This window comes from Trachemys scripta, unplaced genomic scaffold, assembly GCF_013100865.1.
Source record: "Trachemys scripta elegans isolate TJP31775 unplaced genomic scaffold, CAS_Tse_1.0 scaffold_78, whole genome shotgun sequence".
Taxonomy (NCBI): domain Eukaryota; kingdom Metazoa; phylum Chordata; order Testudines; family Emydidae; genus Trachemys; species Trachemys scripta.
In genome coordinates this window covers 49,011-66,034 of record NW_023260564.1, presented here as the reverse complement: position 1 = coordinate 66,034, position 17,024 = coordinate 49,011, and the positions used below count along the sequence as shown (strand labels likewise).

The 17,024-nt window shown below is 57.8% G+C and overlaps 3 protein-coding genes across 5 annotated transcripts; all 3 read left to right on the top strand.

Annotated features, from left to right (window-relative positions):
- Positions 1-6: 6 nt before the first annotated feature.
- ZBTB9 (zinc finger and BTB domain containing 9) lies at positions 7-4,352 on the top strand. The gene is made up of 2 exons (XM_034757842.1): positions 7-97; positions 687-4,352. Exon 2 carries the CDS (start codon positions 712-714, stop codon positions 2,140-2,142), a length of 1,431 nt encoding a protein of 476 aa, XP_034613733.1. The 5' UTR covers positions 7-97; positions 687-711; the 3' UTR covers positions 2,143-4,352.
- A 2,070-nt stretch (positions 4,353-6,422) lies between these two features.
- Positions 6,423-10,252, top strand: LOC117870635 (U5 small nuclear ribonucleoprotein 40 kDa protein-like). 3 transcript variants are annotated; one of them, XM_034757845.1, is made up of 7 exons: positions 6,423-6,709; positions 7,939-8,119; positions 8,317-8,462; positions 8,688-8,831; positions 8,968-9,048; positions 9,296-9,508; positions 10,073-10,252. In XM_034757845.1, the coding sequence occupies exons 1-7, from the start codon at positions 6,515-6,517 to the stop codon at positions 10,088-10,090; spliced, it is 978 nt and encodes a 325-aa protein (XP_034613736.1). In that variant the 5' UTR covers positions 6,423-6,514; the 3' UTR covers positions 10,091-10,252. The 3 variants fall into 3 exon arrangements, with proteins under 3 accessions (XP_034613736.1, XP_034613734.1, XP_034613735.1); XM_034757843.1 differs by having other exon boundaries at positions 6,425-6,709; positions 9,847-10,251; XM_034757844.1 differs by having other exon boundaries at positions 6,432-6,709; positions 8,356-8,462; positions 9,847-10,247.
- Positions 10,253-10,337: 85 nt separating this feature from the next.
- Positions 10,338-15,851, top strand: SIT1 (signaling threshold regulating transmembrane adaptor 1). Its single transcript, XM_034757847.1, has 7 exons — positions 10,338-10,549; positions 11,376-12,229; positions 12,569-12,688; positions 13,210-13,246; positions 13,730-13,788; positions 14,296-14,363; positions 15,521-15,851. The coding sequence occupies exons 2-7, from the start codon at positions 12,193-12,195 to the stop codon at positions 15,788-15,790; spliced, it is 591 nt and encodes a 196-aa protein (XP_034613738.1). The 5' UTR covers positions 10,338-10,549; positions 11,376-12,192; the 3' UTR covers positions 15,791-15,851.
- Positions 15,852-17,024: the final 1,173 nt, after the last annotated feature.

The following is a 17,024-nucleotide window of genomic DNA, read 5'->3' as shown; positions in this document are numbered from 1 at the left end:
CGGGCGGTGGGGGAGGGGTTTCCCGGGGCTCGCTCTCGGTTGGCCCGAGCAGACCTCGCTGCTGGGACTCGCCCTACTGCACAACAACTCGCCGCAGGTAAGAGCTGAGTTTACCCCTCCCCCCTGCAGCTGGGGTGGGAGTGTCCCGCCGTGGGGCTGGGCAGGGCACTATGGGGCAGGTACTGGGGGGCTGACAGATTGTGCGCTCTGTAGGGTAGCGATGCTGGGAAGCGGTGTAGGGAGTTCCCAGGGGGCAGTGCCGGGGGGCAGGTGCTTTGGGAGCGGGGTTGAGGGTCCCCGTTCCCAGGATCCTGGTCTGTGAAACACCCATTCTACCCCCCGCCCCGCCCGGGTCCCTGTGGCCCCCCAGTGGGGGTGGGAGGGTTGAACCCTGGTAACGAGCCCCGAATGCTTTCTCCCAGTGCTCTCCTATAACAGGTGATGCCATGGAAACGGTGGGGTGGGGGGTGTTTCTCTGGGCCCCAACAACCCATCTGTCCTGCTCCATTGACATTTTCCTCCTGCAGCAGGCAGTGCCGAGAGTGGGGGTTTCTTGGGGCTCCAGCCCTTCCCCTCATTCTGCTCCTTCCCTTGCAGTTGCTCTCCATCCCTGTGGCAGGCAGCACTATGGGTAGGGAGTTTTTCTTAGCCTCAGCATCCTTCACTACCTGTCTCTCCCGTTGCAGTGACCTGCCCTGGGCAGGCGGTGCCATGGAGCCCGAGACCCGCAGCATCCAGATTGAGTTCCCACACTATGCTGCGGTGCTGCTGGAATCGCTCAACAAGCACCGCTTGGAGGGCAAGTTCTGCGACATCTCCATCCACGTGCAGGGCCGGGTCTTCCAGGCTCACAAGAGTGTGCTGGCCGCCTCCTCGCCCTACTTCCATGACAAGCTGCTCCTCAACGACACCAACTGCATTGTGCTGCCCAGTGTCATTGAGCCCGAGGCCTTTGAGAATTTGCTACAGCTCATCTACTCTGGCCGCCTCAAGCTGCTGATGGAGGCACTGCCCAGTCACCTGCTGGTGGCCAGCGGACTGCAGATGTGGCAGGTGGTGGACCAGTGCTCTGAGATCCTTAAAGAGCTGGAGGGGGGCCCCTGCCGACCCTGGTCCAGCCGGGCAAGCGAGAGCCAGTCCCCCAGTAGCAGCAACTATTTTGCTGTGAAGGATGATGGGGAGCCTGGGGGCGGCAGCAGCTCAGAGGGGCCTGGGCATGGTGGTGTGTCATCAGGCCGGGCAGCACCAGGCTGCCTTGACAATGAGGTGATGAAGATTCGGGTGTCACAGGAGGAAGAGGAGGAGGAAGAGGAGGAGGAGGAGCATCAGGCCCAGATCTGTAGCGGCTCAATGGACAAGGCGGTGAAGATTGTACTGGAGGAAGATGAAGAGGGTGGTGGCAGAGGTGGCTCCAAGGGGCCGTCTTCAGGGGAGCTGGACAGTGCCTTCCATGGCCCCCGTGACCACCCCAAGATCTTCTACATCAAGCAGGAGCACTTTGACCCTGACGAGGCAGCACTGGGAGGTGGTGTGAGTGCTGCAGGTGAGGCCAGCTTTCTCAAGTCGCTGGCACAGGGGCGGGCATTGGGCATGGCTGAGGTTCAGGGCCTGTGCCAGGCAGAGTTCCAGCCAAGCAGTGAAGTCAGTTACATAATCCCTGCTGCAGGCAGTGGTGCCACCTCCTCCTCCTCCATCACTGCCCCTGGCTTCACCATTAAGGCCCAGCCCCTCTCCTCCGATGAGGCCGGCTTCCCCCAGAGCTCCTGGAAGCCAGTGGACCTACACGGCAATGAGATCATTGCCCATGCGGTGCATGGCCAGGTGGTGCATGCGCCCGTTAAAATTGTGACGGCGCCGGATGGAAAGAAGTTTGGCTGCCTTTGTGGCAAGCGCTTTGCCGTCAAGCCTAAGCGTGACCGGCACATCATGCTGACCTTCAGTTTGCGCCCCTTCGGCTGCTCCGTCTGCAACAAGAAGTTCAAGCTGAAACACCACCTGACGGAGCACATGAAGACCCACGATGGGAACCTGTATTCATGCGAGGACTGTGGGCGCAAGTTCCGTGTGCAGAACTGCTTCCTCAAGCACAAGGAGCTGTGCAAGGGCCAGGGCTGGGCCACTGCTTGCTGGACCTACAAATAAAACCTGGGGTGGGACTCCTGCCAGCCTTCTGTAGGCCTGATCCAGCCCCTGAGCTCTGTTGCTCTGTATCCTTGCGGATCTGCCTTCCTGAGCTTGGTAACCTGCTCCAGGGCCCCGGGGACACCAAAACATGAAGGGACACAAATGGGAGTTGGGCAGACCAGGGGATTTGGCCCCAGCATGTTGGCTTCCCATGCTGCTCCATGGCTTAGGGTTTCTGACATATAGAACTTGCCACGGGTCAAAGGAGGGGAGATAGAGAAAGTGAGAGAGCCCCAGGCTAATGTGGGAGCTCAGGGCAGGAGGATGGAGCAAGAGGCTGATGGGAACCTCAAGGCTGGGGATTAACAGCCACATTACATCCCTATTCCCAACCTGGCCCTGCCCTCCTCTGAAAGGATACCGCTCTGTTGTGGGTGGACTCACTGAGCTGAGTCTGGGCAGAGCTGTGTCACTGTTCCTGCCTCTGGGTTTATAAGGCACACTCCCAGGTGTGGATTCCATGGCTGCCACCTTTCCTTGGGATGTGGGAATCTGCAGCCCAACCATCCTAGCCACCAAAACCAGCACCTCAGCCTTCCCCAGCCCTCAGTTGCTTGTACACATTCCCTCAGAATCTGCCTTGCTGTGAGCGTTCAGGGCAGATAACTAACCCCTTAGGGACAATAAGGTAGGTAAGCAAAAAACACAGGCTCAGCAAAGTGATTTCTTAACCACAGACACTTTACTCTTAAAGCAGTGGAGTGTTACGGATCTGTGAAAACCACAGTCCTGAGCTGCCCTCCAGTCTGATCTTACTCCTTCCGCGAGACTGAGTTCTGGTCAGTGTTCCAGACATGGCCGAGTCCCTACTGCCTTCTTCCCATCAAGCCTGGTCTTGTGGAGTGTGGCAGGGGGCAGCCTGCCCTTCTCCGGGAGCACTCCCCTTAAACCTAGTCTCTGACCCTTTTGGACCATGTGCCCAGTCTAGGATATTCCAACCCCATGCCCTGTGAGACCCAGTGAAGAAAACCATTGGCTCCTGAACTAGGCCAGTCTTTGAATCATCCAAAGTTGATGGGCCTTGATGGTCCCGTCATTGATAGTCCTTCCCCTGGCAAGGCTGTGTCTGGAATAGACTGGCTTTGTCGAAGTCAGGCAGGCTTTTCTACACAGTGCACAAAATGAGAGAGAGGCACATAAACAGAAATCAAAGCCAAATGCAGTTCACCATTTGATACAGACATAACTCTCTTCTCTTGCAGCCACTGGCTGGGTCAGTAACCTGGAGGCTACCAATCCCAGCACTGTGGCAGGCATGGGCAGGATGGGGAAAGCTCAGTGCGGGAGCCATGGCCATATAACTCTAGTGGTTTTGCCCAGATTTCCTGGTCCTGCAGGGAGGCTCCCACTGTCACGCCACCCTCATTCAAACCAGGCCCAGCGTGAGCTCCCCCTCCTGCCAGAGCAGCTCAGCCACTCCATTCCCAACCCCTTCATTGTGCCGTGAGGCACATCCCAGGCCTGGGGACTCAGTTTCCCCTGTGAGCCCAGCACAGGACTAGGGTGGGTTGAGGACAGGGGTAGAGGCTGGTGTGAATGTGCTGTACACTAGAGAGTATGGGTCTTTGCGCACCCTTCTAATGACTGGTGCACAAAGCAGGTGGCAGAGTGACACGTTCAGAGCAAGCGGTAGAGGTCAGTTTTGTGGAGCTGAAGTCCCTGAGTCACTTTCACCGTGACCCATGTGGGGTGGGGTTGTCAGCCCCTCTGCAATCCCCTTACCCTGCTTGATTTCTCCCCCATCTTCTGGCTTCAGCAGCCTCACCCATTCTTGTCCCTGGCTTCCTGCTATGGGTGTGTTCCTTACTGGACTTGTTTTCTTTGTCCTCGTCTTCCCACCAGTTCCCTGCTGTGGTTCATGCCCTTTCCCACTGGCATCACTGGCCTGGGTGGGAATCTCTTTCTTTGAATAACACCTTGAGCCTTCTCACTCAGCCAAAGAGGGAAAGCCATTCCCTTGTTTTTAAGTGTATGCACCTCCCTGGGTCCCCCTGCATGGGCTGTGCACACACAACTCTTCACCGCAGCCTCTGCTATTGGTGGTTAAGAACATAAGAACAGCCATGCTTGGTCAGACCAATGGTCCATCTAACCCCATATCCGGTCTTCTGACAGTGGCCGGTGCCAGATGCTTCAGAGGGAATGAATATGACAGGGCAATTTATCGAGGGGCCATCCTCTGTCATCCAGTCCCAGCTTCTGGCAGTCAGAGGTTTAGGGACACCCAGAGCTTGGGGTTGCATCCCTGATTATCTTGGCTAATAGCCATTGATGGACCTGTCCTCCAGGAACTTATCTAGTTCTTTTTTCAACCCAGTTATACTTTTGGCCTTCACAACATACCCTGGCAATGAGTTCCATAGGTTGTCTGTGTGTTGTGTGAAGAAATACTTCCTTTTGTTTGTTTTTTTAAACCTGTTGCCTATTTAATTTCATTGGGTGACCCCTAGTTCTTGTGTTACAGGAATGAGTAAATAACATTTTCTTATTCACTTTCTCCATACCATTCATGATTTTATAGACCTATATCATATCCCATCTTAGTCGTCTCTTTTCTAAGCTGAACAATCCCAATCTTTTAACTCTCTCTTCATACGGAAGCTGATCCATACCCCTGATCTTTTTTTTTTTTAAGTGTTTTTCTAGACTTTTTGCAATTCTAATATCTTTTGAGAAAGGGACTAGAATTGCACACAGCATTCAAGGTATGGCTGTACTGTGGATTTATTTAGTGGCATTATGACATTTTCTGTCTTATTATCTGTCCTTTTACTAATGGTTCCTAACATTCTGTAGCCTCTGTGTTGGGTTCAAAGATTTTAATTTCTTCCTTGTTGACTAGCTCAGAAACACTCCACGTGGATGTGAATCAGATTAGCTTGTTCCAGAGCAGGGTGCCAAGCTTTTCTGACCCAAGTAGCTTCAGTTTTCTGCATGTTTTCTTTTGTCCCTGCCAGGGGGGAGACTGAGCTAAATCTGGCCATCTCAGCAAAGTGATGGCTGGGGAGGGGATAGGGTTGTAACTACTACTGTCTGAAGGTTGCCAGTGCCAAGGACTAGGGTGAAGGGAACCATGTAGGGCAGTGGTTCTCAAACTTTTGTACTAACCCTAAATTTAAAAACACTTTTTAATATATTTAACACCATTATAAATGCTGGAGGCAAAGTGGGGTTCGGGTTGGAGGTTGACAGCTTGCGACCCCCACCCCATATAATAACTTCATGACCACCTGAGGGGTCCTGACCCCTAGTTAGAACCCCTGACGTAGAGGGATCCAAATGGAGAGAGCTGAGAGTCACTGGCCCAGGAGCTCTGAAACAATCCACTTGCACTGAGGGACTGGCAGGATCCCTTCCCTAAGGGGAGGATCAATCTTGCCTTGGGCTGTGGGATACAGAGGCCCAAGGATTGTTCAGAAACACTAGCATGGAGGGGAACACACAGGGACAGTTCTGTGGAGAGGGAGGGTTGAGGAGAGGGGTGTGAACCAATTAGTGCAGGGTTCTTGTGTGTAGCGATTGTACAAACCCAAATCTCTATATTGTATAAAATTTTGCTATGGAATCTAAGCGGCTTTGCACTAGTTTCATTTTGACCTTCTCAGGGCTGCCACAGATGGGAAAAGGGCTAAACCCCGTCCCTGATACCCACTTCATCCTTGGGCACCTGCCCTATACACCTCTGCCCCCTCCATGGGTTCCTCCCCCATACACCCCCTTACCCCCATGCACCCCTGTCCCCCCTTACCCCCATACACCCCCTTACCCCTCTAAGCCCCATACACCCCTGCCCCATACACCCTCTGCCCCCCCTTACCCCCATACACCCCCTGCCCCCCTTGCCCCCATACACCCCTGTCCCCATACACCCCCTGCCCCCTCTTACCCCCCATACACCCCTTGCCCCCATACACCCCCCTGTAATAACGAGGCCTATGGCCGCGACCTCTGACCCCGTGTGGGTCCCCATCGATGGGATCCCGGGACTGAATCGTGGCCTCGCGCCCCCCTTGGACACGGGGTTTTCGGGCCAATCGCAGCGCCGCTTCGGATCCTTTCGCCAATCAGAAGAACATGGGGGGCGGGGCTCAGCACTCGACCAATCCTCGTGAAGGGAGGCTGGCTCCGCCAATCAGCAGGCTGGTTCCGGAAGCTGTTGCCATGGAAACAGTTTGACTCAACCCCGGGACCTGGTGGAAGCGACACAAAGGGGAGGGGGACCCTCGTAACCACGGAAACCAGCCCCCCCCCCCGCCCCCGGTAACCCCCCCCCCCCCGCGCTGCCCGTCGCCCCGCGACCCCGGTAACCGCCCGTGGGGGGGGAGCCCCCATGGCGCGGCGGCGGCTGGAGCGGGCCCTGCTGGAGCCGCGCGGCAGGGAGCGGGAGGAGGCGGCCCGGGGCCCCGCACAGCTCCGCATCCGGCACCAGCTGCCGCTGAGCAGCGACCCACACGGGATCTACAGCCTCCGCTTCGCGCCGGCCGGGCGCTGCCTGGCAGCCGGGTTCGGCAACGGGGCCGTGCAGGTACCGGGGGAGAAGGGGGCTATGGGCGGTACCGGGGGAGGGGAGTTGGAGGGGAATGGGGGGAATCACAGAATCTCAGAGTTGGAAGGGATCTCCGGAGGTATCTAGTCCAACCCCCTGCTCAAAGCAGGACCAACACCAACTAAATCATCCCAGCCAGGGCTTTGTCAAGCCGGGCCTTAAAAACCTCCAAGGAAGGAGACTCCACCACCTCCCTAGGTAACGCATTCCAGTGTTTCACCACCCTCCTAGTGAAATAGTGTTTCCTCATATCCAACCTAGACCTCCCCCACTGCAACTTGAGACCATTGCTCCTTGTTCTGTCATCTGCCACCACTGAGAACAGCCGAGCTCCATCCTCTTTGGAACCCCCCTTCAGGTAGTTGAAAGCAGCTATCAAATCCCCCCTCATTCTTCTCTTCTGGAGACTAAACAATCCCAGTTCCCTCAGCCTCTCCTCATAAGTCATGTGCTCCAGACCCCTAATCATTTTTGTTGCCCTCCACTGGACTCTTTCCAATTTTTCCACATCCTTCTTGTAGTGTGGGGCCCAAAACTGGACACAGTACTCCAGATGAGGCCTCACCACTCGAATAAAGGGGAACGATCACGTTCCTCAATCTGCTGGCAATGCCCCTACTTATACAGCCCAAAAGGCCATTAGCCTTCTTGGCATATGGCACACTGTCGACTCATATCCAGCTTCTCATCCACTGTGACCCCTAGGTCCTTTTCTGCAGAACTGCTACCTAGCCATTCGGTCCCTTGTCTGTAGCAGTGCATGGGATTCTTCCGTCCTAAGTGCAGGACTCTGCACTTGTCCTTGTTGAACCTCATCAGGTTTTTTTTGGCCCAATCCTCTAATTTGTCTAGGGAGGGGAGGTTGGAGGGTAACAGGGCTGTGCGGGTACCAAGGGGGGGTTATAGGGTACCGGGGGGGATGGGAGGTTGGAGGGTAACAGGGCTGTGCAGGTACGGGGGGGAGTGGAGGTTGGAGGGTAACAATGCTGCATGAGGACCAGGAGGGGGCTGGAGGGTAACAGGGGAGAGGGGATGTTGGAGGGTAACGGGGCTGCATGGGTACTGGGAGGGGGTTGGAAGGTAGTTGGGGGAAGGGGATTTGGGCCACGTGGGTACCGGGATGGGGTTGGAGGGGGTACCGGAGGTGGATGTAACACTGTTCCTGTCGCATCATCCATCCCATTCTCAGTTTTCCCCCTCGCGCTCAGATTGTGAACGTGGCCACAGCCTCCCTGCACTCGTCCCTTTTCCGAGGACACCGTACGCGCCACGCGATCACTGCCTTGGCCTACCACCCGGGCAGACCCAGCCTGCTCCTGGCTGTGGGGGCTGATGGCATCATCTCTCTCTACAGCATGGACTCAGAGACACTGCTGGCAACAGTGACAGGTATCAGGAGACATTCCATAGGGTACCTTGTCACCATGTGCCTGGCGGGTGGGCCTTTCCCTCTTCTCTCCAAGGGAAGGGTTGCAAGGGATCTCTTCTCCAAGGAAAGGGCCAGGAGCCCTGGCCCTATGGTGTGGGGGGGTTGGTGAGCTGGGGGAATCCCTTCCTCACCTTTGTCCTTGTTGCTGGTGTAACAGCCCTTGCTGGTTGCTCTCCCCATGTCTGTCCCACCCCAGAGAAGGAGAATGAGATCAATGCCATGGATTTCTGCATGGACGGCAGCACCTATGCCACAGCTGGCAAGGACCGACATATTCGGCTCTATGACAGCCACACCAACCAGGTGAGTGGAGAGGGGCATTCCAGAAAAGGGTACAGGCAGCACGTATGAGGGGAGGGGTGGTGCCTAGGGGAGGGCTCTATCTGGAGTGTGGGTGGGCAGCAAGGATGGGGTGTTCTGTCTTGGGGAAGAGCCATGCCTGGAGTTGGGGGGGGGGGGTGTTGCCCCTGCTCCCAGCTGTGTGTCCCAATCACCCCATGACCCAGATTCTGCTTCCCTTCCCCACAGCTGTCCCACATTCTGCAGGCTCCTGACTTCATGACTGGTGATGTGACACCAAACAGTGGGCACTCGCGCCGCATCTTTGCCCTCCGTTTTCACCCTGGAGAGCGCCATATGTTCCTGACAGCTGGCTGGGATGACTGTGTGAAGGTCAGGCCCTGCATTATGGGTGGGTATGGATGGAGGGGTAGCAGGAGGAAAGGGAGGGGGCTGTGTCTGTGGCCTCTGGCTAATGGGGAGAGGTTCTGGATGCTACCATTGTTACCTGTCTCTTATCTGTGCCTAGATCTGGGACAAGCGGATGGCAAAGGAGGCTCAGAGAGTGATCAATGGGCCTCACATCTGTGGCCCAGGCCTCGACATCCAGGTGAGATGTGGGAGGTGACAGGGGGCATGAGTTACACCGTGTGGGCATGCAAAGTCTTGGCCAGGGCTGGTCTGTGCTGACCCTGAACCAATAGCTCTGGGACCAGGGTCACCTGCCCCCCAATACCCTATCCCCACTGGAGAAGTAACCTTTACCCACGTAGGGTAACTATGCTCTGGTACCAGCTCCTGCGTGCCCCGGGGGAGAGATAAAGCCCCATATCTGAGCCTGACTCCTTTCCCCCCAGGGTAACTGCGTGCTCACTGGCTCCTGGGTGCCCCACAATGCACTTCAGCTCTGGGATCTACGGACATCCCAACTGCAGAAGAACCTCCCCTTTCCTGGGGGCCCCACGCAGGGCCAGTTCCTCTACGCAGCCCGGTTCTGTGACCAGGACGTAGTGGTGGCTGGGGGCAGCGGCACCAGTGGAGCCAGCGCCATCCACACTGGCACTAACCAGGTGAGACGGGGTACCCCTGCTTGGGAGTAAAGGGGGAGTAGGCATTCCCCACTTGGGGGGTGACAGTGAGAGCTAATGGAACTGGGTTACATCTTGGGGACAGGGGGTCAATGTGAGCCAGGGAACAGGATGGGGGATGTTTGGGACCCTGGGCGGTATGAGCCAGGTGAGGAGGGCAGGGGAGGGAGTGGTTGGAGGGGTGGGGTGAGCAAGGACAGCAGGGAGGTTGGGGAGGTGAGCAAGAATGGAGGGGTGGGGAAGAGGAAGGCCAGGGATTGGGTGGTGTGAGCCAGGGCAGCAGGGTGCTTAGTCCTGGGTGACATGCTCTTTGTCTCCAGGTGCTCGGCGAGATCCTGCTGCCCAACAAACCGGTGCAGGCTGTGGCAGTAGCACCCGGTGGGCGGGTGGTGGCTGTGGCTGGCGTGGGAGGGAATCTCCACATCGCAGACCTGCACTGAGCCCCAGCAGAGAGGGGGTGAGAAGGGGACAAACCTGGGAGTCACAATCCCCCCCATCTACAGCTCCTCTGATCTATGGCTCTCCCACATGATTCTGCCCCGCCAGGACTATGGCCCTCTGTGATGTCTGGGAACACAGGCCCCCCAGACCCTCCTTCCCAACTCCCCTGCACCCCTCTGTGAGACCTGGAGCATCCAGACCCCTGGGCACCTGCTGGCATCTAATAAACTTCCTGCACCTGAAGAGGTGACTCGTGGGGTCTGTGAATACGAAGGCCTGGCCCATGTGCTGGGAGTCACGGGGGAGGGGGGGGGGGAAGCTAGCCACTTGCTGGGAATTTATGGGGGGACACTGGGATTTGTGAGGACATGTGTTTCTAAACCACTTCCTGCCACTGCTTTGTGCAGGGAGGTGGGGGCTCATCTCCAGCAGTGTTAAATTTCCCTCAGTTTGGTGAGGACACTCCCAGCACTCCCCAGTCCTGGGCTCGGCCAGCCTGTGTCCATGCAACAGCCTCTGGAACCAGGAAACTCTGTGCAGGGAGCATCTACACTGCATCTGGGAACACGCCTCCCAGCCTGGGTAGGCAGACTTGTGCTAATGTGCTAAAAAGAACTGTGGGGACATCGCTGAAGGCTCATATTAGATAGCCAATGACTACACCGCTGTTTTTAGCTCGCTGTCAGCTGCAATGTATCCTCGGAGGAGAGACAGCCTCCACCCTCATCCTCCCCCTCCACCCGCTGCAGGGACAGCCTCCGCGCGCACGCACACACACACACACCCCTCTGCAGGGACAGCCTCCGCCCTCACACACACACACACACACACACACACACCCCTGCAGGGACAGCCTCCGCCCTCACACACACACACACACACACACACACCCCTGCAGGGACAGCCTCCGCCCTCACACACACACACACCCCTGCAGGGACAGCCTCCGCCCTCACACACACACACACACCCCTGCAGGGACAGCCTCCGCCCTCACACACACACACACACACACACACCCCTGCAGGGACAGCCTCTGCCCTCACACACACACACACACACACACACACACCCCTGCAGGGACAGCCTCCGCCCTCACACACACCCCTGCAGGGACAGCCTCCGCCCTCACACACCCACACACACCCACACACACACACCCCCCTGCAGGGACAGCCTCCGCCCTCACACACACACACACCCCTGCAGGGAGAGCCTCCACCCTCACACACACCCCTGCAGGGACAGCCTCCGCCCGGGGGGAGTGAGTGAGGAGAATGGGGATGGAACAGGGTGGGGGCAGGCATGCTAGGTGGGAAGGAGCAGCAGTGCAGTCATGAGACCTCCTCAGTGCTGCCAGCTCCCAGTTTCCTCCTCACAGTGATGTGATTTTTGGCCTCTGTTGCAGTCCGTTTCCTGATGATGCAAGAAACTCTCCAGCCTTTCTGGGAATTTCAGCCTGGCACACGGGAAGACCCTTCTGGTTGGCTGCCTTTCCACCTCCTGGGGACGAGCAGCCAATCAAGGCTGCTGCAAAGGCAGCTGGAGCTCCTCCCCTCCTCTCCAGAGCTGTGTCTGGGTGATGGAGGGGCAGGGGGAGCAGCCAACAACATCCTTGCAGGAGGGGAAGGAATGAAAAGAGTCCCCCTCCCTCCCCCATCCTTGCAGCTGGGAAGGGTGAAGAGGAGCAGGCCTGGGAGAGGGTGTGAAGAACCCCTGGTACTAGAGGAGGAGCAGAGGTTGGGGTTGGAGAGCACAGAATTAATGCATGAGAATGGGGGAGAAGCTCTGGAGACACCTCTGAGTCCCATCCCTCTCCCCCCCCCGCCACAGCAGCAGACCCACCTTTCACTGGAACCTGCCCAGAAAGGCAGGAGCTGTGCACTGCAGCTGCTGAGCGTGAGCAGCAGGAGTAGTGCAGAGGGAGGAGATGTCTGCGGGCTCTGGCACCGGAAATCCCCGTGGGTTACAGCTGCAGCGATGCTAACCCCCTGGGCACAGCCAGAGCTGCTGCTTCAGCAAGACAAGCTGTGGGGGGGGGGGTCTCCACCAAGGCTGGGGAAATGAAGCAGTAAGACTGGTGCCATCAGGATCGGGGCAGGAGACATTGCCTGGATCCAGTCTGGAGCAGCTGCAACCAGCGTGGGCATCTGCCCTGAATCCAGAGTCACTCCAGTCTGGGATCAAGGATCTTTCATCGTAGGAGAAAATCGTGTTTCCCGCCCATGGGCTCCTCCTGCTGTAACTGCAGTGACTTTTCAGGTGAGTGCGGGGTTGCTGTGCCAAGTGGAGAGGCTCAAACATCCGCCCAGTTTGGTGTTTGTAAAGGTAAATTGGGCCATCTCTGTGCTTCAGCGTGACGCGGGGAGGGGCAGCATGTGGGGGAACATCCCCACATTGGATGTGACGTTTGCCGGAGCCTTCGCTGTTCATAGTGTGATGGCAGAATCCCCAGGGAGCCCTGACAGCTCAGCCAGGGACTATGGAATGAGCTGCCTGGGAGCCATGCTTACCCCTCTGGTGCAGCGCCAGAGCCGGTGGGGCAGGGCTCTCTCCAGACAGTGTGGGCCCAGTGCTCCCAGCAGCCCTTCTGTTTTGCAGGTCTGGGGCATGTGCAAGGCACTGGTGCCATGTGGGGGCTTGTCGGGGCACTGGTCCTGTCACACCTGGTATCCCTGTTGTGGAATATTGTCTGCTGCGTGAGGCACACGGCACACAGAGGTAGGTGCTGCAGGGAGGGAACAGTCTGTTCAGAGCACAGGGGCACAGTTCCTCCCCCCCTTAACTATAACCCCTATGTGGGGCTCCTGTCCCCTGCTCCTCTGCCTCCCAGACTGTCTTGGTGCACAGGGGGTACTGGCTCCTGGGTCCCCCCCCCCATATATCTCCAGAAGGGGCTACTGCCTCCAGTCCCCTCTCCCCCTCTGCCTGTTTTGTGTCTTGCTGCAGAGGGCACCCTTTATCCCCCTCACTCCATGTCCCAGCCCCAACTCCTCCCTCTCCCCATCTCACTCCATAGGGAGCCCAGCTCCCCTTCTCCATGGCTCCCAGCCTGTCTCATGCCAGGCTCCCCCACCCAGAATCCCATCCCTCACTGACTCCCTCTCCTCCCATGTCCCTGCCTGCCACACCCAACTGGCACCACCAGCATCCCAGAGATCTGTCCTCCCCCCACCCCCGTTACAGCCTGTGGGGCTGATCTTTTTCTTTCTCTCTCTGTCTCTCCCACCCTGCCTGCACAGATGAGTCCAGGAAGCTCTTGCCTCTGTTCAGCAGAAGGTGAGTCCAACAGAGGAAACAGCAGGAGCAAGGAGTCACTGCATTGTCCAAGCATCACCACTGAGGTCAGGGGAGGGGGGCAGCTTTGTCAGCCAGCGAGATGGAACAGAGGCAGAAAGAAGGGGGGAATGTCACAGGGAATCGGAACCAAGGACTAGAACCCAGGAGTCCTGACTGCCAGGCCTCCCCTCCTGCTCTCAACCCCTAGGTCCCACTCCTCTGCCAGAGCTGGCCCAGAAATCAGGGGTTCTGATTCCCCATCCTGCACATCACTACCCACTCAGCTCGCTCTGGCTGGACGGGCCCCTGGTTTGAATGAAGGGGATTGTTACAGACTGAGACCACATGAGCATTTTTTACCTCTCTGGATGTGTACCACCACCGCCACCTTTCCCCATCCTCCTCTTCCTCTGCCGGTCCCCTGCGCGTTCACCTTTGACCCTGGCTCTGAGCCATTTACTGGATTTTTGGTTTCCATCCCAGTGTGAAGCATGTGACTGAGGAGATTCCAGTCTATGGAAACATCAGTTACCTGCAGACAGGTGAGTAGCACCCGGGCCCCTCACAGGATCAGGCCCCATTGTGCTGAGGATACCCGGTCTCTGCCCTGAATAAAAGAGCACACGTGTGCACTCACACACACAGTGTGTGTGGAGGGGAGATAATTCTGTCACCTGTTCTATGACATTACTGGTCGAGTCCCCAGCTGGCAGCAGGCATGTCAGCATCATCAATGCTGATTTGCATCTGCTGGGAGCCTGGCTCTTGGCTCTAAGAAGGGCCATTCATGGTCTGGTTTCTTGTGGATGCTGAGGGGAGGTGTTTGAAGCAGCTTTGTCCATATATGCAAGGAGGCAGCAGCCCCCCTCCGTCCCCCCCCCATCCTGAGGTCCCTGCAAGTCTCAGGCTTTGTTAAGACAGCCAGATGCTGCCTGTGAATGGGGGCTCCAGCTGCTCAGTACCTCTGCAAACTGGAGCCAACTTCTATCTCTGAGCTGATCCTGGACTCTCAGCATCAGCAGCAACCTTCCCTCTCCCTCTGTCGACAGGGCAAAGTTCTGGGTTTGAAAGCTCAGTGGTGCCAGAGTCCCAGGAAGAGCAGGAATCCAGCCCCAAGGTGAGCAGAGCTCTTGGTACATCTGTGGCCAAAACATCTGTAGCCACAGAAGCCGCAGCAGTCAGCTGGGGAGTTGATGGTGCAGGGGCTGTCCCCACTGACTGACTGACCTGTGGCATTAGAAATTGGGTAGGGTTAAGGTGTGGGTGGGGAAGCACAGGGCTGGGATATCAGGGGGCTGCAGGTTGTGATTGAGGGGTGCTGGTGGGGATGGGAGAGAGCCCAGGCTTGGAATAGCAGGGGACTGCAGGTCCAGATTGAGGGGCACCAGCAGAGTTGTGAACGGGGTGGGAGAGCTGGGGGCTCTGTAGTTGCGATTGTTACATTCATGTGTTCAGGGGCTGTGTGCGGAGATTAACTGCTTGCAAAGTGGCAGGAAGTGGTGAGTTATCAGCCCTGAGCATCTCTGTGCTGAGCCCATCTCCTCTCCTCGACCTACTTTCTGCCATTGACTGCTGGCTGCTCCGTGTTTGCCTCCAGCGAGCAGCGGGACCACCAGGCATGGAACTGGGGTGCAGTTTGCAGATGGTGGGGGTTAGCTCTGATGGACAGAGCAGCCAGCACAGAGCGGGAAGGGGACGCATGAGTGAGACTGAACACCCACCATTACCTCAGAGCCCTGTTGTCACAGACACTTTGGGGCTGATGGGAGCAGGATCTGTTGAGCTGAGCTGAGGCCCTAGCTGCATTTGTGGTCTCCTAGTAGGGCAGGCTATGCGGTGAGGGGGGCTGAGGCATCCTCTCTGCAAGGAGAGGGCTGAATAGCACACTGGGGAAGGCTAAAGCCCCAGGGAACAAGCTGTGGCGCACAATTCCCCAGGCACAGATGGTAGAGGGGACTCCGGGTATTTCCCTGCTCTGGAGATAAGCTGGTCTCTGAGTGTCGGGGGGCAGTTAGTGCCCTTCCTGCAGTCCATGAACCCCATAGCATGGGGGTGATGCTCTTCCTGAGAGGGAGCAAAGGGACCCTCCCGCTAGTCAGGGGGTGCTCAGCTCCACCCTCCCCAGCAGGAGCAAAACCCATCCCACAGGGAATTTGTTGGTTACAAGAGAGGGTGGGAGTTAGTGCTGCCAGTGGCATCCTAAGCAGCCAGAGGCCTCCACCCAACCCTAGGGCACATGCCACCCTCCCCCCGACACCTCTGCTCTGTCCCCAGAAGCCTACGTGCTACGCCAACCTCAAGATGCTGAAACCCCAAGGCCGGCAGCTGCCAGAATCATCAGTGGGGGGTGCTGAGATCCAGTACACAGATGTGGTGGTGACGGGGCCCAGGCGGTCAGAGCCAGAGATTTGGGGCGGGGGGCCCCTGAAGGGCAGAGAGGCTACTCGGCCGCAGTCAGAGCTTTACGCGTCTGTGCACGCAGACAGGTACACAGCGAAGTTTGAGAACCAAGACTACGCGAACAACCATGCGGTTCCCAGCTGAAGGGTGGGGGGCTAACGGGGTTCTGTGTGCATGATCCATAGCAATAAATACAAGCTTCACTAATGGCTCCAGTGTCTCACGTGCTGCTGAGGATACAGAAATGCCCCTGTTCCAGCAATGCCACTGCCCCAGCCTGGGGCTATGTTCTCGTCCTGCCATGCCTACTTCTTCCTCAAGGAGCAAGATTCCCCAGCCCCGCTCAATAATGCACAGTTCTCCTGCCAGGGAAGGTGATGGGGAATGATACTTCTTGTACATGGGGGCAGGGGCGTATATAGTTATTAGTACTGTTGGGGCGGGTGGGGGGTAGTGCCAGTCACCACCTACCCTGCCACATTCCTGAGCTTGGTCTTCCCGTCATGCCAGGTACTAACATACCCCCCCACCCTACAAAACAGAGAGGGGGTTTCCCCACGGAAGGCATGCTCTATGCAGGCCCCCACCCCAGTGCAATGAGAGATGGGCCCTGCCCCAAGCAGCTGGAATTTGATACTGGAAGAGCTGTGGGTGCCCTGTGTGCACCTCAGGCTGGCCTCTTGCATAGTGGGGGTCTGAGCCAGTGTGAGTGGAGGGGATGCAGAGGAGATGTAGGTAAGGCAGGAAGCGGGGGCGGCTGCTCCCAGAGCCCTGCAGCCAGAGACGTGTAGTCTGGGGCATGGCCCCAACGGGGGCAGCAGACACCAGTCACAGCCCCCTCCCCAGGGCAGCAGCCTGGCGGATGCTGGCAGGTTTCACAGCCCGGCAGGCAGCTACTGTGGGGAACTGTCTCGGCTTCTGCACTGGCCTGGTGGATCCGAGTCCCCGCCCCCTGCCCCGCCCCCGCACAGACTCTGCCCCCCCCCCCAGCACGCGCGGAGTGTCACTCCAAGTGAGGGCAGCGCAGCGGCTTCAGCAGCTGTTACTGAGCATGCTCAGTCCGTGCGCAGCTGCACCACCCCCGGTAAACGCGCCTGGGCACCGGTAACAACCCGACCCGGGTACACAGCCGCGGGGGAGGGGGGGTCAGGCTGACCCTGGGGCGCTCCCGTCGCTGGGCTCCACAGGACGGAAGTGCCCGGGGCAGGCTGGTAGGTGTAGTTCCTGACTCTCCTCGGACCGGAAGTGACGTTAGCGTCTGCCACAGCGACGGGCGCTCCCGTCGCTCAGGAGGCGGAAGTGCCCCGCCCCGCTTTCCGGGGCACGCTGGGAAGCGTAGTTCTCTCACGCACGCCCGGCCCAGCTACGGCCCCCCCCG